Source organism: Mandrillus leucophaeus, unplaced genomic scaffold (genome assembly GCF_000951045.1).
Source record: "Mandrillus leucophaeus isolate KB7577 unplaced genomic scaffold, Mleu.le_1.0 Scaffold17, whole genome shotgun sequence".
Taxonomy (NCBI): domain Eukaryota; kingdom Metazoa; phylum Chordata; class Mammalia; order Primates; family Cercopithecidae; genus Mandrillus; species Mandrillus leucophaeus.
Genome location: NW_012101698.1, coordinates 1,228,006 through 1,251,001, shown reverse-complemented (window position 1 = coordinate 1,251,001; position 22,996 = coordinate 1,228,006). Strand labels below are relative to the sequence as shown.

Genomic DNA, 22,996 nt, shown 5'->3' with positions numbered 1-22,996 from the left:
TCTCTGAAAATGACTAATCACTTCATTTTCTTTGCAGTAATGTAGATGTTAATTTGTACATATATTCCATTTATGGACAGACTACTTTATTCTCTGTTTTTTTTTTTTCTTTTTCTTTTTTTTTTTGAGACAGACTCTCCCTCTGTTGCCCAGGCTGGAGTGCAGTGGCACAATCTCGGCTCACTGCAACATCCACCTCCTGGGTTCAAGTGAGTCTCCTGCCTTAGCCTCCCAAGTAGCTGGGACTACAGGCGCACGCCACCACACCCGGCTAGTTTTTTTGTATTTTTAGTAGAGACAGGGTTTCACCATATTGGCCAGGCTGGTCTCGAACTCCTGACCTTGTGATCTGCCCACCTCAGCCTCCCAAAGTGCTGGGATTACAGGCGTGAGCCACTGTGCCTGGCCTACTGCAGCCATTGTTTATAGCTATCAAGAAACAAGTAAATGGGTAAATTTTTATCTATTCATTAACAGAATACCGTATAGCAGTTTAAATGCGTGTCCCAAGTCCCATGTATCACTGTATACAGGGAATGAGATCAGAGAGTTCACGGAACCTTTAGCTGTACTGGTAACATCTTACACATCAAGGGGTTAAAAACAGGTGGTTAAAAGACCTCTTCAGGGGCTGGGCACGGTGATCACGCCTGTAATCCCAGCACTTTGGGAGGTTTAGGGGAGCAGATCGCTTGAGCCCAGGAGTTCGAGACCAGCCTGAGCAACACAGTAAAACCCCATCTCTACAAAAATTTCAAAAATTAGCCTGGCATGGTAGGATGTGCCTGTGGTCTCAGGTACTCGAGAGGCTGAAGTGAGAGGATCACCTGAACCTAGAAAGTAAAGGCTGCAGTAAGCTGAGACCACGCCACTGCATTCCAGCCTGGGTGACAGAGATTCTGTCTCAAAAACAAAACAAACAAACAAACAGAAAAACAGGGGGAGACCTGTAGCAAATGCAGCACAGAGCTAAAGATGGTAAGCCACAGGTATTTCTTACATTCTTCTCCATTTGTATCTGCATGCTTACAATATTTTACAATAAAAATGAATGAATTTTAAAAGCATATATTGGAAGATTATCACATTTTGGTAGATGTGTGTTATATGTGTATCTGCACATGTGGTGCCTGGCAAATTGCTTAAGTTCTCCTTACTTGCAAGATGAGGATAAAAGTAGCTCTCTCACAGAGGGAAGACTGCATGAAATAATCCACGTAGGCAACTGCGCAGTCCTCAGCACGTTAGAAACACTTATGATACACAATAGCTGTAGTTAGTGTTTAAAAAAAAAAAATACACGCAAGGTGCAAAAGAAATGGCCGGGCGCGGTGGCTCAAGCCTGTAATCCCAGCACTTTGGGAGGCCGAGACGGGCGGATCACGAGGTCAGGAGATCGAGACCATCCTGGCTGACACGGTGAAACCCCGTCTCTACTTTAAAAATACAAAAAACTAGCCGGGCGAGGTGGCGGGCGCCTGTAGTCCCAGCTACTCGGGGGGCTGAGGCAGGAGAATGGCATGAACCCGGGAGGCGGAGCTTGCAGTGAGCTGAGATCAGGCCACTGCACTCCAGCCTGGGCGGCAGAGCGAGACTCTGTCTCAAAAAAAAAAAAGAAATACCAATGGTCAGATCTGGGTGGGTGTTTGCTAACTGTTGGTACTATGTATTGTTCTTCTCCTGCCTCCTATTTTTTTCTAATTTTCCATCAATGGGCTTTTATAATAAGATCAAAAAGAAACTTTAAAAAATTTTAAGGGCCACTGAGAATGTGGTATCATTTTCCCACTCATGTAACACATCATTCCCTCTCCTTGGAAGCCAAGTTGTGTGCTGGGTGCAGGGAACACAAAGACGGACACAATATTCCTTGCCCTTGAGAAGCTCTCAAGAAAGCGTAGTAAGGTTGGGCACGGTGGTTCCCACCTGTAATCCCAGCACTTTGGTAGGCCAAGATAGGAGGACTCTTGAGCCTCCAGGAGTTGGAGATCAGCCTGGGTAACATAGCAAGACCTTGTCTCTACAAAAAGTACAAAAATTAGCTGGGCATGGTGGTGCACGCCTGTAGTCCCAGCTACTTGGGAGGCTGAGGCAGGAGGATTGCTTGAGCTAAGGAAGTTGAGGCTGCAGTGAGCTATGATCACGCCACTGTACTCCAGCCTGGGTGACAAAATGAGATCCTGTCTCCAAAAAAAGGAAAGAAGGTGCAGTAGATATGAAAATGAGTAATTATGCATGAATACATACACATAAGGTGAAGACATTTCATGGCCCAGCCTCCGACAACAGTAGAATCTTTGGAAATAAGAGTTTAAGTTCTGAGACGGTGATGAGGAAGCCAGAAACATGCACTATTCCATGTGACCTAAGCATGTAATAACCCCTGCAAAGTCATGAACTAAACCACACTAAGCAAAGAAACAAACTGGAGGAAAGATACAGATGCTCGCAGTGTAATCCTTTAATCTGAAGCTACTCAAAGAATGGCCCACAGCCCAAACTGTTACTGTTCTGCGACCAGAAAAGTACTGAAGTTTCTAAGCACTTAGAAACTTTTTCTTCTTTTAACTGAGACAGGGTCTCACTCAGTCATCCAGGCTGAAGAGCAGTGACTTGAACACAGCTCACTACAGCCTCGACCTCCAGAACTTATGCGATCCTCCTGCCTCAGCCTCCAGAGTAGCTAGGAACACAGGTGCACACAGCTGATATTTTTGTTTGTATTTTTTGTAGAGACAAAATCTCGCTAATTTGCCCAGGCTAGTCTCAAACTCCTGGACTCAACCAATCCTCCTGACTCGGCCTCCCACAGTGCTGAGATTACAGGCATGAGCCACCATGCCTGGCCCACTTTAGGAACTTTTGTGCCAATCTGACATTACTGTAATATGCACATATGTGCTCAATAGATTTGTCTCATTGAGCAGAGTATAGAATAAAAGGATTCACAATAGACAGAATATTTTAAAATAAATTAAAATAAAACAACAACCAAAAAGGACTGTTTTCTCACAAATAGTTTTGAGAAGTACAGTTTTAAAACTTCTTGGGTAAGGCTCTTTGGCTAGTGCTGAAGTTGAGTTTGGAATGAAATTCAATGGCAGTGCCTGGTTTATAACTTAGCAGAGAAGCTCCAAATTCCAACATCTCTTAGAGTGTCCCCACAAACAAACATCCAAGAACTCTTACAAGGCTATCGTCCTTGATAGTGTCTTAAGGGCCATCTCAAGAGAGTGCCTCTGGATATCCATAATTGGGCAGGGGGGTAGAGGAGATGGCAAATCCAAAAGATCTAGAAAACATCCCTCCTCAATTAATTCCACTCAGAGGCAGGAAACAGACGGGGCAGCCAATGGCTGCGGGAGAAAAAGCATGGTGTGAAATGGCAGAGCTGAGGTAAGTCAGCAGTCCAAACACAACGCCCTCCGTTATGTAAGAAACCACAGTGGCGTGCTGGCTGCCAGGGCAAAATAATGTGCCTCTGTGTGTGTGGGACCGAGGGAGCTGCAAAGACTGTAAGGGACACGCTTGGAGTTTATCTAAGCCATGTACACACAGTTGGCTCATTGATAATGAGCGCTGGATCCCCAAAGTGGGCTAAGCACTGAGAAAAAAACAAATACAGGGCCCACAGACCAAAGCAGCCTCGCTTCCCGTTGCCCACGACCTGAACTACTATCTCACCAGGCCCCCCCAAACCTTCCTGGCACCCCTCCTTTCATAGACATTTGCAACCTGAAAACTTCATACCCCTCCAGTTGGCTTCTTTTATGCTAGTTAATTTAAAAGTTATGGAAAGCAGGAGGGCTTACAGATGGGGACAGAGAAAAAGGGATGCGGAGTGCTGTATTTGGACCTCTGCAGCCCAGGTTTCAGCAGCCTTCAGTTCTTAAAATGTTCTGATGCGTGTAACCACGTATGGCCAAAGTCTCATCTGCTGCATATTTCAAAAAGACAACGCAGCTAGGCGCAGTGGCTCATGCCTGGAATCCCAGCACTTTGGGAGGCCAAGGCGGGAAGATCGCTTGAGCCCAGGAGTTTGAGATCCACACAGGCAACAGAGTAAGACCCTCACTCTACTAAAAAAATAAAAAAATAAAAAAATAGCTGAGTATAGTGGCATGCGCCTGTAGTCCCAGCTACTCAGGAGGCCGAGGCAGGAGGATTACTTGAGCCTGGGAATTTGAGGCTGCCATGAGCCATGATCATGCGACTGTACTCCAGCCTGGGTGACAGAGCGAGACCCACGCACCTGTAGTCCCAGCTACTCGGGAGGCTGAGGCAGGAGAATGGCGTAAACCCGGGAGGCGGAGATTGCAGTGAGCTGAGACCCGGCCACTGCACTCCAGCCCAGGCGACAGAGCAAGACTCTGTCTCAAAAAAAAATAAAAATAAAAAAAATAAAGTTAAGTTATCATGGCTTAGGCAGAGACGTGGAGTGGATCCCACCGAAGGCTTGAGGGGTAGGTGGGGTCATGTTACACAGGCTTTTTTAGGCCTAGGATTTGGGAATTTATTCACAAAGAGAATATGAAGCCACTGGAGCATTCTAAGTGCTAAAAGGTCATGATCAGAGTTTTATTTTTAAAAGTTAAAACAGGGCTGGGCACAGTGGCTCATGCCTGTAATCCCAGCACTTTGGAAGGCCAAGGCAGGAGGATTGTTTGAGCCTAGGTGTTTGAGACCAGCCTTGGAAACATAGGGAGACCTTGTCTCTATGAAAATAAACAAAATTAGCTGGGTGTGGTGGCAGGCGCCTGTAGTCCCAGCTACTCAGGAGGCTGAGGTGGGAGGATCACTTGAGCCCGTGAGGCTGAGGCTGCGGTGAGCCAAGATTGCACAACTGCACTCCAGCCTGGGTGACAGAGTGAGACCATGTCTCAAAAAAAGAAAAGTTAAAATAGATTGGGAAAGGGTAAAAACAGTCACTTGAGTGACAGATCATGGTAATTTGGTCTAGAATACTGCAAAAGCATGTGGCCAAGTGGGCAGATGTAAGAGTTGTTTAAGAGAATCATTGTTTCAATGAGAACACATGGACACAGGGAGGGGAACATCACACACCGGGGCCTGTCAGGGATTCGGGGCTAGGAAAGGGATAGCATTAGGAGAAATACCTAATGTAGATGATGGGTTGATGGGTACAGCAAACCACCATGGCACATGTATACCTACATAACAAAACTGCATGTTCTGCACATGTACCCCAGAACTTAAAGCGTCATAAAAAAAATCGTAAAATAAAATTTTAAATAAAAAAAAAGAGAGAATCATTGTTTCATTTAACTATTTCCTGGAGTCCCACTATGTGCCAGGCTAGGTACATATGTGCTAGGTGCTGGACACGCAGAGGCAAATAAGAAAGACACAATCCCTGCCCGTATGGCACCTAGAGTATGGTGGAGGAGATGGTCACTCAATAAATTGTATGCAAATTATACCTGTGATAAACGCAAAGCAGGATCAGCATGGGAAGCTGAGACAGCACAGTCTGGAGGCCCAGAGGCAGGGAGGGCTTGATGACTGAATGGATGTCAGGGACGGGGAAAGATGTATGGCTTGAAGGTCACCTGGGCAGATGGTGGCACCATTCCCAGGAGGAGGACCAGGTTCTAGCCAGGATGGGATGGGTAAGATGATGAGTTCTGTTGGGTTGAAACAGCCACGTGGCACCGGACCTGCCATCTCTTAAATAGTAACAGATATTTGTCTAATGAAAGAATGAACAGTGTAAAACCTCGAATATAGAACTTAGGCACTAGTAGATACTCAATTCAGACGCTGCATTTATATATCCTCATAAAAGATAAAGGCATTCTGCAAACTCAAGAAGATGCAGTTCCTATGAAATGGCACTCCAATCCCTGCGCCACAATACACCCTTTGTTGGTATTGGAATTAGAAGTGACAGATTTCATTCTCTCATTGGTCCCCTGACTCTGAACACCAGGAGTAAGTTAATAACCTGCCTTGCCTGGATCTCCTAAACTTTTAAGTAAGCTGGGGTGGGGCTGGCAGGCCTATGAACTGGAAGGATCGCTGGCAGAAATCGTGCTCTCTCTGGCTTCCATCAGCTAACCAAAAGCCTGCCGTGCTCCCTCTTAGACACTCAGCAGTGCTAGTCAGCCTCCAGGTAGGTGGCTGATGATCTCCAGGCCCTGAGTCAGCCCGCAAAGCCCTCCTAGTCATTTAGAAGGGCACGTGGAAGCCATCTGGGCTGGAAAACTGGGTCTCCGACACCCTTCTCTGGGCCATCGTAGATGTTCAAGTGGGGAGCAGCCTCCCTAGGCCCACACGTGGGCCTCATCACGTTCTAAATGCCCCAAGGAGAAGATGCTGTTCTGGCTCTACCTCAGAAACATGTTTCAGCCTCTGGCAGGATGAGGGAGGGGAATCGGCTTCCCTGGGCTGCTCGATCTGCCAGACTTAGAATAAAGAGCGTTTTCAGAGCCTGGAGTTTTCCAGCTGCCTGGAAACAGGAAGTGCCCAATCCCCGAGAACAGTAACCCTCACACACGCCCTACATAAAGACATGTTGAGCCATTAGCCCTAATTGCCTGTGACTGACACAGGAGTGAGGCCGGCCTTCCAGGCATTCGCTCAGCGGAAAGAAAACAAACAGCTCACTGGGGACACAGGCGGCCATTTTCTCTCCTTTCTGCCAACATGATTCTGCTCTGTTCCCCCCAAATTATAACATACAGGCTTCAAATTATAAACCAAACAAAGGTCTTTCGAGTATTCCTTACCACATACGAAAGAGAAATATCTCTGTAGGGAGTAGCTGGACACAAAGCAATTGATTAGTGAGCTCTTCACTTTAACCTTCACTAAAATCAAAAACCTCACAAAAAAACGTCTCAGAGCTGCCTCTAAGCAGGATCAGCATGGGAAGCTGAGACAGCACAGTCTGGAGGCCCAGAGGCAGGGAGGGCTTGATGACTGAATGGATGTCAGGGACGGGGAAAGATGTATGGCTTGAAGGTCACCTGGGCAGATGGTGGCACCATTCCCAGGAGGAGGACCAGGTTCTAGCCAGGATGGGATGGGTAAGATGATGAGTTCTGTTGGGTTGAAACAGCCACGTGGCACCGGACCTGCCATCTCTTAAATAGTAACAGATATTTGTCTAATGAAAGAATGAACAGTGTAAAACCTCGAATATAGAACTTAGGCACTAGTAGATACTCAATTCAGACGCTGCATTTATATATCCTCATAAAAGATAAAGGCATTCTGCAAACTCAAGAAGATGCAGTTCCTATGAAATGGCACTCCAATCCCTGCGCCACAATACACCCTTTGTTGGTATTGGAATTAGAAGTGACAGATTTCATTCTCTCATTGGTCCCCTGACTCTGAACACCAGGAGTAAGTTAATAACCTGCCTTGCCTGGATCTCCTAAACTTTTAAGTAAGCTGGGGTGGGGCTGGCAGGCCTATGAACTGGAAGGATCGCTGGCAGAAATCGTGCTCTCTCTGGCTTCCATCAGCTAACCAAAAGCCTGCCGTGCTCCCTCTTAGACACTCAGCAGTGCTAGTCAGCCTCCAGGTAGGTGGCTGATGATCTCCAGGCCCTGAGTCAGCCCGCAAAGCCCTCCTAGTCATTTAGAAGGGCACGTGGAAGCCATCTGGGCTGGAAAACTGGGTCTCCGACACCCTTCTCTGGGCCATCGTAGATGTTCAAGTGGGGAGCAGCCTCCCTAGGCCCACACGTGGGCCTCATCACGTTCTAAATGCCCCAAGGAGAAGATGCTGTTCTGGCTCTACCTCAGAAACATGTTTCAGCCTCTGGCAGGATGAGGGAGGGGAATCGGCTTCCCTGGGCTGCTCGATCTGCCAGACTTAGAATAAAGAGCGTTTTCAGAGCCTGGAGTTTTCCAGCTGCCTGGAAACAGGAAGTGCCCAATCCCCGAGAACAGTAACCCTCACACACGCCCTACATAAAGACATGTTGAGCCATTAGCCCTAATTGCCTGTGACTGACACAGGAGTGAGGCCGGCCTTCCAGGCATTCGCTCAGCGGAAAGAAAACAAACAGCTCACTGGGGACACAGGCGGCCATTTTCTCTCCTTTCTGCCAACATGATTCTGCTCTGTTCCCCCCAAATTATAACATACAGGCTTCAAATTATAAACCAAACAAAGGTCTTTCGAGTATTCCTTACCACATACGAAAGAGAAATATCTCTGTAGGGAGTAGCTGGACACAAAGCAATTGATTAGTGAGCTCTTCACTTTAACCTTCACTAAAATCAAAAACCTCACAAAAAAACGTCTCAGAGCTGCCTCTCAATCCTGCCAATTCTCTCCAGGTTTGAGGTGCGAAGGAATGTTGAACAGGACTTTCTGAAGAGACGGAGTTAGGTAGCGTGGTGCATGCTGGGAAAACAATACGTATGTGGTAAAGGTCACATATGCCTTCAGGTAAAGGATTTTTGTTGTGACAATTGGGTTTTTGAAAGTGGCTTAAGCCAGCCTGGGCAACATGGCGAAACCTTGTCTCTACAAAAAATAATAATAATAATAATAATAACAAAAATTATCCGGACGTGGTGGTGCAGGCCTATAGTCCCAGCTACTTGGGAGGCTGAGGTGGGAGAATCGCTTGAGCTCAGAAGGTCAAGGCTGCAGTGAGCCAAGATTGTACTGTTGCACTCCAGCCTGGGCAACAGAGTGAGACTGTGTCTCAAACAACAGCAGCAACAACAACAAAGAAAGTGGCTTAAGAATAACAGAATAAGGAGATGGGATAAGGGAGGGGAAAAAAAGAATAATACAACACCTTGTAGTCAAGTAAGAGGCCTTACACCCTTCCTTTTTCCTTCATGAATTACAAGGGTTCACAGGACACACACTGCCAAGTCATCATCAGCCAGATCACCAGCAACTAGAGTGATACAGATGTGGGTTTCCTCTGCACCAAACTGATAACCAGGAGGGGCAGTGGGAGCTGGCCCCAACTGTGATCAGAGCTGCTGAGAAAGCGCTTCACCTCCTGGTTCAGAAGCATTCCCTTCCTTTAGGGCCCCTTCACAACCACTTGAAAAATATCACTTACCAGGTGTAACATCCGCCAGTCAGTGAGGGCTTCATGTTCACCATCTTATTTGAGTCCCTTAACTTCCTGGGGAGATATGTATGATGATTATCTCCACCTTACCAAGAGGCTAAGTAATTTGGCCAAGGTCACATGGTGGGGGGATTTCAAACCCAGAGCTATTTGATTCCCAGGTCCATGCTTGTAATCTCCACTCACGATATAACCAAATTCGAACTTCCCTTTGGCTTACAGGGGCCGTCTTCTTATCATCCAAGGTCTTTGCTGTCAGATTTATTCAATTTTTATTTCTGAGACAGGGGTCTCGCTCCGTAGTCCAGGCTGGGGTACAGTGGCATGATCATAGCTCACTGCTGCCTCTAACTCCTGGCTCAAGCAATCCTCCCACCTTGGCCTCCCCAGTAGCTATGACTACAAGCACAGGTCACTGTCCCCAAATTTGTGTGTGTGTGTGTGTGTGTGTGTGTAGGCAGGATATCACTGTATCGCCCAGGCTGGTCTCAAACTCCCAGCCTCAAGTGATCCTCCGACCCCAGCCTCCCAAAGCATTGGAATTGATTGGCGCATGAGCCACCACACCATCTGATTGAACTAAAGGATGGCAAGAGGGCCGGGTGTGGTGGCTCATGCCTATAATCCCAGCACTTTGGGAGGCCGAGGCAGGTGGATGACATGAGGTCAGGAGTTCTAGATCAGCATGGCCAACATGGCGAAACCCTAGCTCCACTAAAAATACAAAACAATTAGCCAGCGTGGTGGTGTGCGCCTGTAGCCCTAGCTACTCAGGAGGCTGAGGCAGGAAAATCACTTGAACCCAGGAGGCAACGGTTGCAGTGAGACGAGATCATGCCATTGCACTCCAGCCTAGGTGACAGATTAAGACTCCATCTCAAAAAAAAAAAGATGGCAAGAAAACTTGCAGTTTTTGTTAACTGAAGTCCCAGTTATGAGAATAACATACAGCAATATTCACAGCCTAAAGCCCAACTCCTGCATGGGCTGATAAAATTCAAGAGAGAAAAGCTGTTTTCTAGGTAGGATCTAGGTGAACACCCTCCAATGATTCAGGAAAGCAAAATGAGCTCCTTGTTCCATAAAAGCCACACTCCTTGAGTCAAGCTGTTCATTTCAAGTCACGGTACAAGGTAGCATTGATTCTGCCCCAGGCAACAGATTCTTTTTAAGATTTATGTAGAACAAGCAGTTCCTCCACACCTCCCTTGCTTCAACGCACAGCAGCCTCCCCAGAGGCTACTAGCCACTAGGTAATAAATAACCACGTTGTTTCTGCCCCCGTAAAGGAGCCTCAGTCTTTGGGGAGGAGAGATCTTTATGGGACAGAAGGCTACTCACCCGGCGGGCAGAGCGTCGGGGGCCTGGGCAGCCGCTGGGAGCTGCTGTGTACCCGAAGTGCTGGGTTCCTCTCCTTCAGCCGGTGTGGCTGGGGCAGGGAGAGAAGTCGTGTTGGGATTCGGGGTCACACTCAAGGGTGCAGCAGGTGGGGACGTCACACCAACAACGGAAGGCTCTTCGGGATCTGTGGCTGTTGTGGGTTCGTCATTCACTGAAGATGCACAAATCATACTTTAAAGATCAACTGAGAATGAGAATTTTATTTATACTTGCTAGGTTTTTCACTTAATAGGCTAACATGGTATCTATAATGTCATCCTACATGTATTGGGCGAGAGCAAAAAGTTTTACAAAACATGACTTTGGAAAGTACAGTAAAGTCATTAATGCCTGTCCAAAGGAAATCAGGATGAATCTGAAATAAATATATTAATGCTACCTTTTTTACATAACTTTATCAAGTTTTTCTAACATACTATGGTTATATTTACATTTATTGCAACAAAAGAGTAGCAGGAAAGATGAACATCACAGGAATGTGTTGGTGCTGGGCTCGGTGGCTCACGCCTATAATCCCAGCACTTTGGGAGGCTGAGGGGGGGGTGGATCACTTGAGGTCAGGAGTTCGAGACCCACCCGGACAACATGGCAAAACCCCGTCTCCACTAAAAATACAAAAATTAGCTGGGCATGGTGGCGCATGCCTATAATCCCAGCTACTTGGGAGGCTGAGGCAGGAGAATTGCTTGAACCCAGGAGGCGGAGGTTGCAGTGAGCCAAGACTATGCCACTGCACTCCAGCCTGGCAAAAAAAAATTTGCCTGACAGCAAAATTCTGTCTCAAAAAAAAAAAAAAGTGTTGGGGCTAAATGCAGCAAGGCCAAGTTTATAGGGTCACATCCTTTTCTTTAAATTTGTCATTTGCTTGCTAGACATGACTAGCACCTTCTTTCAAAAAGCTCATACACACTGAAGAGGCAGAAAACTTCCAATATTGTGCTCATTCTTTTAAAGGCTCACGCTCAAAGTAGGAAGCAAGAATGGCTCACAGCTAAGGGTCTTCTCCCTGAGATAACAGACAATGAGACAGAACTGAAACACGCTAGTCTCCAAGTCTCCCTATTTCACCATCTCTTCACTTCTTTGATGATCACTTATGTTCACAAGGACCCCAAGGTGCATGCAATATCCTCTAACTCAAAAAAAGATCAAATAAGGTTTCAAAGAACCGTGGTTCTTTGGAAGTGATAAGCTATATGCAGAGAATTTTCCATGTATGTGATTGCATATGTGTACATGTAGACTAGAATTTCACAGGTTAACGACTTAATCATCACTTAGCCTCATCTTCCTAATGCAGAAATTCTTTTTGTTGTATCCCTAACAAGTGGCTATCCAGATTCTTCTTGAACATTTCTCACAGGGAGCTCACTACAGAATCATCCCATTGTTGAACAGATGTACTTGCCAGAAAGTTGGTGGGGCGAGTTTTGTTTTGAGACAGAGTCTCACTCTGTCACCCAAGGTGGAGTGGAATGGCACCATTTTGGCTCACTGCCACCTCTGCCTCTAGGGTTCAAGCAATTCTCATGCCTCAGTCTCCCAAGTAGCTAGGATTACAGGTGTGCGCCACCACACCCGGCTAATTTTTGTATTTTTAGTAGAGACAGGGTTTCGCCATGTTGGCCAGGCTGGTCTCAAACTCCTGACCTCAAGTGATATGCTCACTTCAGCCTCCCAAAGTGCTGGGATTACAGGCATAAGCCAGAGGACCCGGCCCAGAAAGTTGTTTTTTTTTTTTTTTCCTCTTCATATGAGGCTGATTTTATTACCTGGTCTGAGTCTCCCCATCTCTATCTCCAAAGCAATTCAAAGTATCTAAGCCAGACACCTAGATACTTTGCCTCTAATTCCAGCACTTTGGGAGCCTGAAGCAGGAGGATTGCTTGACCCAGTAGTTCCAGACCAGCCTGGGCAACCTAGCGAGGACTCATCTCTACAAATAATTTAAAACAGTAGTTGGGCATGGTGGTGCCCACCCGTGGTCCCAGCTACTCAGGAGGCTGAGGGAGAATCACTGGAACTGAGGAGGTGGAGGCTGAAGTGAGCCATGATTGCACCACTGCACCCCAGCCTATCAACCAGCCTAGGTGACAGGGTGAGACCCATCAATCAATCAACCAATGAATGGCCACTGTTTCGTGTTAGTATTCTCATTTCTAGTAAAGAGGCCTACCATTTCTTCAGTGTTTCTAGGCGGCCCCCCTTTCCCGATCATCTGGCTGCCCTCTTCTAGATATTGTCTACTGCCTTTTCTAGATAATCATATCAGGAACTGAACATAATAAATCAGATACCATGAGGCCAGCAGAGTCAGATTACCAACTTAAATACCAGGTAACATTTCCAGAACACCAGAATGTGCAGGCAAGGTGCAAAGCCCTTTGTATTATCTCATTTAGGCCTCACATGCAACCCCACAAGTTAGTTACAATTGATATCCCCACTTAACACTTAAGGAAACTAAGGCTCAAAGAGGTTACAACACCTCTCAAGGTCATATAGCACCTAATTCACACCATGCTGTCTGCCTCCAGAGCCTAAATCACTTGTCACTACGCTCTACTTCTCCCTCTCTGCACATCCTCTAATTCAACCGAAGATTATAACTCTTAGCGACCACATGATCCTACTGGCACACATGGGACTCGTGATCAGCTGAGAGTCAAATTTCTTCATATGATGTGATGGACGCCAAGCTAGATCTTAACAAATGGGTAGGAGGCTGATGCTAGAAATTGCCTACGATTTATTCACTTGTTTTCTCTGAAGTATATAAAATATTGCCTTTCACACAGGCTAAATTAGTTGTTTAATAAATGACTAAATCTTGTGCAATTAATGTTTCCCTAACAGAAATGCAAGGCTTGATATTTATATTCCTATTCTATCTCAGGCAAGCCAGTAAAACACAATAGATGGCAATTCACTTTATGCACATCTACACATTTTACTCAATTTTTTAAAAGATACCACAACTTTTTTCAGAGCTAGATGAATTTATTCTAAAATTTATTAGGAAAACTAAATACACAAGAATAGCCATGAACATTCTAAAGAAGAAGAGTGGTGTGTGTGTGTGTGTAGGGGGAGTTTGTAAAAGAGTGGGGGGTGTGTGTGTGTGTGTGTGTTTGTGTGGGTAGGGGGAGTTTCTGAAGTATTAAAACATACTACAAAGCTACAACAATTAAAACAATGTGGTACTGATGCATGAATAGGTGTGTCAATAAGGAAGTCCAGAAATACGCTTAAATAATTAAATAATTCACAGAAGACTATGAAATAGTAATATTCTAATACTACCACACCTTCTTCATTTGTTAGCTAATAATACTTCTATAAAGAGAAACCTCCCCTTATCAACTATTCAGCTACCTAGAGGTTCAGTTTGTAAAGAAAAGGCAGGAGAAATGCTTGCTTCTTTCCCTTTGTTTACCAGTTTTCAGAATGAGTTTATTTTCTTGCATCCTCAAAAAATGAACAATGAGGTTTCATTTTGTTTAAGAATCTTTATGAGGCGCTGGATTTAAATATGCTGTAAAATATTTCAATCCATTGTGTTTTTTGTTTTTTGTTGTTGTTGTTGTTGTTGTTGTTTTGTTTTGTTTTGCTTTAAGACAGGGTCTTGCCCTGTCACCCAGGCTGGAGTGTAGTGGTGCAATTATGGCTCAGTGCAGCCTTGACCTCCTAGGCTCAAGCAATCCCCTTGCCTCAGCCTCTCAAGCAGCTGGAACTACAGGCTCACACCACCATGCCTGGCTAAATTTTGTTTCTATTTTTTGTAGACAGGGTCTCACCATGTTGCCCAGGCTGGTCTCAAACTCCTGAGCTCAAGCAATCCTCCCACATCAGCCTCCTGAAATGCTGCGATCACAGGAGTGAGCCATTGTACCCAGCCTAATATTCTTTTTGATCCTAAAATTGTCCCCATCCTTGGTTGGACTTACTGGGGAAAGGGGAGGTGAACGAAGTCCTTCAAGTTAGCTTCAAATACCGTGGGAAAATTCTAAGATAATTACTAAATGAGAAAGTGCAGAACAACGTATACATGTGCTGCCATTTGTGAGTCTGTGTGCATACACACGTGTGTATTTTTTCAAGGAATATATATACAGATACTTGTATATTCCAAGAATCTTTGAAAGAACCACAAGAAACACAACAGTGGGCCTTGGGGTAGGAAACTGAAGGTTAGCAGAATAGGAAAAAGACATTCTTTATACTGTTTAAGCTTCTTTTTTTTAAAGTTTTAGTAACATATATGTACTATTATTAAAAATAATTATTATGAAATAGTTGACCATGAAAAGACCAAAAGCAGAGCCCCCATGGCATGCCAGGGGAGGAGATCCTCCAAAGACCACTAATTGGATCTGACTGTTCCTGCAGCTGCAAATCTAATTAGAAGGGTTCCCTCCAGGGCTGTACGTGTCCACAGGCCTAACCAAGAGCCTGTGACTCACCCTAGCTCACCCATAGTAGCTCTTCTGTTGAGGAGTTTGTGCGGGGTCGGGGTGTGGGGAGGGAGAGCATCAGGAAGAATGGCTAACCGATGCTGGGCTTAATACCTAGGTGATGGGTTGATCTGTGCAGTAAACACCACAGTACTCATTTACCGATGTAACAAACCTGCACATCCTGTATTATGTACCCCGGAACTTAAAATAAAAGCAGGAAAAAAGTTTGTGCTACACCTTGAGTTCAGATTTGGAAACAGAGAAATATGAAGGCTAGATATCCTAGCATAGACAAGCCTTCTGTGCCCATGAGTATTCACGAGTACCCCTCTTCTGCTCTCAAAGAGTGTGTGTGTGTGTGTGTGTGTGTGTGTGTGTGTGTGCGCGCGCGCGCGCACGCGCACACGCACACATTCTTAGAACACGAGAGCTTGAAAGAACCTCAGAAGTCAATCCACCCCATCACGGCTCATAGTCAGGAGAAATTAAGTTCTAACAATGCATTACTGGCTCAGTGTCACGCTAGTCAACCAGTGACAGGGTACCATACTCAACCCCAATGGGGCTTCAAATAGAAAAACTGGATTGTCAAAGACAAGGAGTTACAAGTCCATCATGCCTTACAGAATTGCTGTACTACCTTTTTTTGTTTGTTTGTTTTGTTTTGTTTTGTTTTGTTTTGTTTTGTTTTGAGACAGAGTCTCACTCTGCCATCCAGGCTGGAGTGCAGTGACATGATCTTGGCTCACTACAACCTCCACCTCCCGGGTTCAAGCGATCCTCCTGCCTCAACCTCCCAAGTAGCTGGGATTACAAACGTGTGCCACCACGCCTGGCTAATTTTTGTATTTTTAGTAGATATGGGGTTTTACTACGTTGGCCAGGCAGGTCTTGAACTCCTGACCTCAAGTGATCTGCCAGCCTCAGCCTCCCAAAGTTCTGGGAGTACAGGAATGAGCCACCACACACGGTCTGCTGTATTACCTTTTAACTGTATTCAATATAGCCAATGTTCTCTAACTTTTAATCCTAATTATTTGACGTACACCCGTATCTCCCCAAAAGGACTGCACCCATCTTGAGAGCCAGGGCAGATTTGTTTCCCGCATTTTTCACTACTTCTACTCTCTGTCTCCTGTGTTCTTGCTTCGTCTCTTTGCCCATATCAGCCATCTTCCCTGGACGCCCTCCCCACCCCTGCAGCCCAGGGAGAGCATTCCACACTGTGAAGCCCACAGTACCCGTGGCCTCGGCTCCTCAGCCACACAAGCCCCTGTGACATGTGCTGTGTTGACTTTGCTGAGATGTGATTTCAACTTTCCGGAACGAGATCGTAGGGCAGAGACCTTCTCCTATATTGCTTCCCATTGTCTGTAGTGCTTAACATTTGCTAAATATTTGTTCAAGAACCACTTGTTCAATAACCCCAATAATCTAGCAAAAGAAAGCTATTTGATTGGATAGAAGAGTTTTAAAGGGAAAAGAAAAGAAAAAAAATACAAAAAAAAAAATTAAAAACTATTGGGAGGCCGAGCCAGGCGGATCATGAGATCAGGAGTTCAAGACCATCCTGGCTAACACGGTGAAACCCCGTCTCTACTAAAAATGCAAAAAATTAGCCGGGCGAGGCGGCGGGTGCCTGTAGTCCCAGCTACTCGGGAGGCTGAGGCAGGAGAATGGCGTGAACCCGGGAGGCGGAGCTTGCAGTGAGCCGAGATCGCGCCATTGCACTCCAGCCTGGGCGACTAAGCGAGACTCTGTCTCAAAAAAAAAAAAAAAAAAAAATACAAAAATTAGCCAGGTGTGGTGGTGGACACCTGCAATCCCTGCTACTTGGGAGGCTGAGGCAGGAGAATTGCTTGAACCTAGGAGGCGGAGGATCCAGTGAGCTGAGATCACGCCACTGCACTCCAGCCTGGGTGACAGGCAAGACTCCATCTCGGAAAAAATAAATAAATAAATAAATAAATAATAAAAATTTAAAAAATTAAAAATTAAAAAATAAAAAATAAAATAAAGATATTCGAAATAAAACCACCTGACATTTGTATAACACTATCATTTACGAAACAGGTTCTTTTGGCCGGGCACAGTGTCTCACGTCTGTAATCCCAGCACTTTGGGAGGCTGAGGCAGGCAGATCACCTGAAGTCAGAAGTTTGAGACCAGCGTGGCCAACATGGTGAAACTCCGTCTCTACTAAAAATACAAAAATTAAGCCGGGCACAATGGCTCACAACTGTAATTCCAGTACTTTGGGAGGCCAAGGCAGGCGGATCATTTGAGGCCAGGAGTTCGAGACCAGCTTGGTCAACACGGCAAAACCCCATCTCTACAAAAATTAGGTTGGACACAGTGGTTCACCCCTATAATCCCAGCACTTTGGGAGGCAGAGGCAAGGGGATCACTTAAGGTCAGGAGTGCAAGACCAGCCTGGCCAACATGGCAAAACCCTGTCTCTATTAAAAATACAAAAAATTAGCTGGGTATGGTGGCACGTGCCTATAGTCCCCACTACTCAGGAGGCTGAGGCAGGAGAATCGCTTGAGCCCGGGAATGGGGAGGTTGCAGTGAGCTGAGAGCATGCCATTGTACTCCTGTACTCCAGCCTGGGTGACAGAGCGAGACTCCCTCTAAAAAAAAAAGCACACACAAACGGGTACTTTTTGTTTTATTTTGCACTAATTTGGATATTATTTTCAGAAAATCTGAAAAGACTGTATGCCCTTCACCCAGTTTCCCTTAATAATACTATCTTATAGAATCATGGCATATTTGCCAACACTAAAATAATAATTAGTATATTACTATTAACTAAAGTCCAGACTTTATTTGGATTTCACCAGCTTTTGCACTGATGTTTTCTTTCTGTTCCAAGATCCAACCCAGGAATCTGCATTGCCTTTAGCAAGTTCACTTTTATTAGCTCATTGATCCTCCCAATGCCCTTATGAGGAAGATATTATTATTCCCATTTCACTGCAGACAAAACTGAGGCTCACAGAGGGACCACTCAGAGAGGCGCGTGCAGTCAGCAAGTAGCAGAACCAGTACTCAAACCAGAACACCATGAAGTAAAAACAGTGGGCGTGGGGAGCAAAGACGGCTTCAATGTTTCCCAAATGGGAGGGAAAGTGGGGTACCAAGGAGGGAAAGTGGGGGTACCAAATGGTAAGCAGTAAGATGGCAGTTGCATGGCCTCTGCTTTCTATAACCTTGGGTATTTCACAAGGTTCCCCCTGTGATGTTGGTTAAACATTCTAACTTTATGAATCACATATTCATTTAGGACTGAGACACACTCTAGTCACAGCCAAAAAAAAGATCAGGAATTGGAAATTCTTTTGCTTAATCCTAGAGACACTGCCAGCCCACTGTGTATACCAAGATGCTTAGGTGTGCATGGTATATCACAAGCTCGTGGTGGACACTCAGGATTTTTCAGCCCTGCACTCAAGCACGTAGAAAGCCAGCACCAATAACAACAGAAGCTCTTTCTACTGAAGATCAGCTCATACCGTGTGGGCCACGGTAAAGCAGTTGGTGTCTTTCACCCATGAAACACAAGCAACTGCACTGCCAAGGCAGCTGATCAGTCAGCTCTTCACGAGAGCAACCAAAACCAGACCAAGATTTTGTAATTAGCACGGCATGGGATGACTGAAGCTCATATAAAGAAAAACAGTTATATTACACGGGGGAAAAAGGAGCAAAACTTAAAAATGGACAAAGCTATACTGTGTTACCTGATTGATGGGAAGGTAAAATCCTTCCCCGGTTTATATACGGATGAACACGATTCCTACTTACATCCCACTGTGCTTCAAAGAATTCAAAGTCTGAAAATTTGTTTTGAAAATGTATGAACGATCAAAGAACATCATGGGGGGGGGGGGAAAAAAGGCAAAACTAGCCCTTCCAGACATTAAAGAAAATACGATAACACATCAGTAATACAAATCATATGGGACTTACTCAAAACAAGAAACAAATTCTCATCGTATGTAAGAATGTGAAAAGTGATCAACACTAAATAAAATCACAGTAAAAAATGACACTGTTTACTTAATGTCTCTGTGATAATAGAATCCCAGTAGAGAAAATAATTTAGACCCAGTCCTCATTGTATATACGTACATGTCTACATAATATATATTATGTATAAATATATATTTATAGTTATATATTATAGTGATACATATATCACTATAAACTCCAATGGGATATTTATTTTGATAACATAACATCATGAAGAAAACAAGTGAAAACAGAAGAAAGTATTTATCTCTGCAGATTCAATGTGGCCATAAAGAAAAAAAAAAGTATCTCATTTTATAAACAAGAACTTTTACATTATTGACGCAAAAAGTGAAATTATACACATTTTTTAACTGCGCAGGCCTAATTATTTTCAAAATTCTTAAATCCTTTTCTGCAATACTCAGAAATAAGATAAAATGCAAAACAGTGATATGGGAAAATTTATAATCATAAATATAACAGATAAAACTTGCAGCTACACATGTCATGCCCATTACGATGGGCATGACATATTAAATATAGAATTACCATAGTAATTCCACTCCTAGGTATACAACCAAAAGAACTGAAAGCTTGGGCTCAGATACTTGTACAGCTTAAGTTCTCAGCTGCATTTTTCCAATAGCCGAAAGGTGGAAATGACCCAAATGTTCATCTACAGATGAATGGAGAAACAAAATATGGTATGTATACACAATCAAATATTATTCAGCCTTAAAAAGGAAGGAAATTCTGATACATGCTACAACATGGATGAATCTTGAAAACACCACGCTAAGTGAAATAAGCCAGACATAAAAGGACACGTTAGTCCACTTAAATGAGGTATCTAGAATAAGAAAATGCAGAAACAGACAGGAGATTAGGGGTCACCAAGGGCTGCGGGAGAGGGGCGGGCAGGTTGGGGGGAAATGTTATTGTTTAATGGATACAAAGAATCCATTGGGATGATGAAAAAGTTCTGGAAATGGACACTGGTGGTGACAGTTACCCAACATTGTGATTGTACTCAATGCCACCAAATTACACACCTAAAAATGGTTTAAATGGTAAATTTCATGTTGTGTGTTTTTTACTACAATTTTTTAAAATTGTACCTAGAATATATTAAGAGCTTATATAAACCTCTAAAATAAACTTCTAAATCTTTGAAGGACAAATGATCAAATACTATGAAAAGAGACACAATAAAAAAGAAATAGTTAAACAACTAGTAAATGAGGAAATGCAACAAGGTTAAACATTTTAACCAATGAGGTGGCACTTAATACTATTAGCAAAAAATTATAAACCAATATTTACAAGGTTGCAGGAAAAATAAACCTCACATACCACTTTATGAACATTTTGGACTACTTTGGATATATGATTGATCCTCTTAGAAGGACAGTCTGCTAATACACACTAGAGCTCATTTTTTAAAATTCACATATTTTGACTTAAGAATTTCACTCAAGAAGAAACAAAGCTGTATGCAGGTATTTACAGCAGAATTTTGTTTTGCAACAGGGAAATACACAAGAATTAAGGAATGGTTAGATGAATTACGGAATATTAACTGCAAAATAGTATGAGGTCACTTTTAAAAAGCAAAGAAGAAGAGCACATAGATGCATGAAACCATGTATAAAAATAGGCTGGATGCAATGGCTCACGTCTGCAATCCCAACACTTTGGAAGGCCGAGACAAGAGGATCGATCCAAGCCAGGAGTTCAAGAAGCCTCTCGGCAACAAAGTGAGACCCCCATTTCTACAAGAAAATTTTAAAAAAGAAAAATGAAGTGGGGAAAAAAAAAAAATATATATATATATATATATTCATGTTGCCTAAATAAAACTCCATAAATTTATTCATAAAGACAAAAGCTCTGTGCCAGGCACCCTGCCAAGCACTCTGCATGTTTTATATACAGGCATACCTTGTTTTGCTGAGTTGCACTATGTGATTTTTTACAAACTGAAGGCTTGTGGCAACCTGATATCCAGCAAGTCTATTTCTCAATATCATTTTTCCAACAGCATAAACTCCCTTCATGTTTCTGTGTCACATTTTGGTAATTCTCACAATATGTCAACGTTTCCAACTTAAAGTTTTTCGTAGTTGTTATTTATATCTGTCATGGAGATCTATGACCAGTGATCTTTGATATGTTACTGCTGCCACTGTTTTGCAGTGCCACAAACCGCATCCATATATTATAGCAAATTTGGGCCGGGCGCGGTGGCTCACACCTGTAATCCCAACACTTTGGGAGGCTGAGGCGGGTGGATCACCTGAGGTCAGGAGTTCGAGATCAGCCTGGCCAACATGGTAAAACCCCAGCTTTACTAAAAATACAAAAATTAGGTGGGCACAGTGGCACATGCCTATAATCCCAGCTCCTGGGGGGTGCTGAGGCAGGAGAATCGCTTGAACCCAGGAAGCGGAGGTTGCAGTGAGCCGAGATCACGCCATTGCACTCCAGCCTGGGCAACAGCATGAGACTTTGTCTCAATAAATAAATAAATAAATAAACAGCAAATTGAATAATAAATAGTGTGTGTGTTCTGACTGCTCCTCCCACTGGCTGTTCTCTCTCTCTCTCCTCACACCCTACAAGGGCCTCTAAGTGTTCAACTGAAAGGAAGAGTCACATGTCTCTCACTGCAAATCAAATACTAGAAATTATTACATTTAGTGATAAGGAAGGTGGGTTGAAAGCCAAGACAGGCCAAAGCGGAAGCTTCTGTGCCAGTTAGCCAAGTTGTGAATGCAAAGGAGAAGTTCTTGAAGGAAATTAAAAGCGCTACTCTGGTGAACACTTGAGTGATAAGAAAGTAAAACAGCCTTACCAAGAAAAGCTGGTAGGGAAAGTTTGAGTAGTCTGAAAAGAAGATCAAACCAGCCTCATTCTCTTAAGCCAAAGCGTAATCCGGAGCAAGACCCTAACTCTCTTCAATTTCATGAAGGGTGAGAGAGGTAAGGAAGTTGCAGAAGAAAAATTGGAAGATAGCAGAGATTGGTTCATGAAGTTTAAGAAAAGAAGCCTCAAACATAACATAAAAGTGCAAGTGAAGAAAATGCTGATGAAGAATCTGCAGCAAGTTATCCAGAAGATCTAGCTAAGATCACTGACGGGGTTGGCTACACTAAACAACGGATTTTCAATGTAGACAAAATAGCCTTCTATTGCAAGAAGATGCCATCTTGGACATTCATAGCTAAAGAGAAGTTAATTCCTTCAAAGCTTCAAAGGACGGGCTGTCTCTCTTCTTAGAAGCTAATGTCGCTGGTGATTTTAAGTTGAAGCCAATGTTCACTTAACATTCTGAAAATCCTAGCGCCCTTATAAATTATGCTAAATCTACTCTGCTTGCGTTTTATAAATGGAGCAACAAAGCCTGGATCACAGCACATCTGTTTGCAGCATGGTTTACTGAGTATTTTAAGCCCACTGTTGAGATATACTGCTCAGGAGAAAAGATTCCTTTCAACATATTACTGCTCATAGATAATGCACCTGGTTACCCAAGAGCTCTGATGGAGATATACAAGGAGACTAACGTTGTTTTCACGACTGCTAACACAACATCCGTTCTGTAGCCCATGGATCAAGGAGTCATCTTGCCTTTCAAGTCTTACTATTTAAGAAATACATTTTATGGCTGGGCACAGGGGCTCACGCCTATCATCTCAGCACTTTGGGAGGCTGAGGAAAGTGGATCGCTTGAGGTCAGGAGTTTGAGACCAGCCTGGCCAACATGATGACATCCTTTCTCTAAAATACAAAAATTAGCCGGATGTGGTGGCAAATGCCTGTAATCCCAGATACTTTGGAGGCTGAGGCACAAGAATCACTTGAACCCGGGAGGTGGAGGTTATAGTGAGCCATGATCATGCCACAAGGAGTTTGAGACCAGCCTGGCCAACATGGTGAAACCCCGTCTCTACTAAAAATACAAAAATTAGGTGGGCACAGTGGCACATGCCTATAATCCCAGCTCCTGGGGGGTGCTGAGGCAGGAGAATCGCTTGAACCCAGG

At 44.1% G+C, this 22,996-nt stretch overlaps 1 protein-coding gene across 4 annotated transcripts in view; it reads right to left on the bottom strand.

The window, feature by feature from the left end:
- Positions 1–22,996, bottom strand: part of WWP2 (WW domain containing E3 ubiquitin protein ligase 2) — a 217,197-nt gene that overhangs the window by 59,309 nt on the left and 134,892 nt on the right. For 3 of the 4 annotated variants that reach the window (XM_011976702.1, XM_011976704.1, XM_011976706.1), the window contains one exon: positions 10,415–10,625. In XM_011976702.1, the coding sequence (XP_011832092.1) occupies positions 10,415–10,625 (211 nt within the window). Of the gene's footprint in view, positions 1–6,351; positions 6,434–10,414; positions 10,626–22,996 lie in introns of those variants that run through there. The other variant, XM_011976705.1, reaches the window with a different exon arrangement.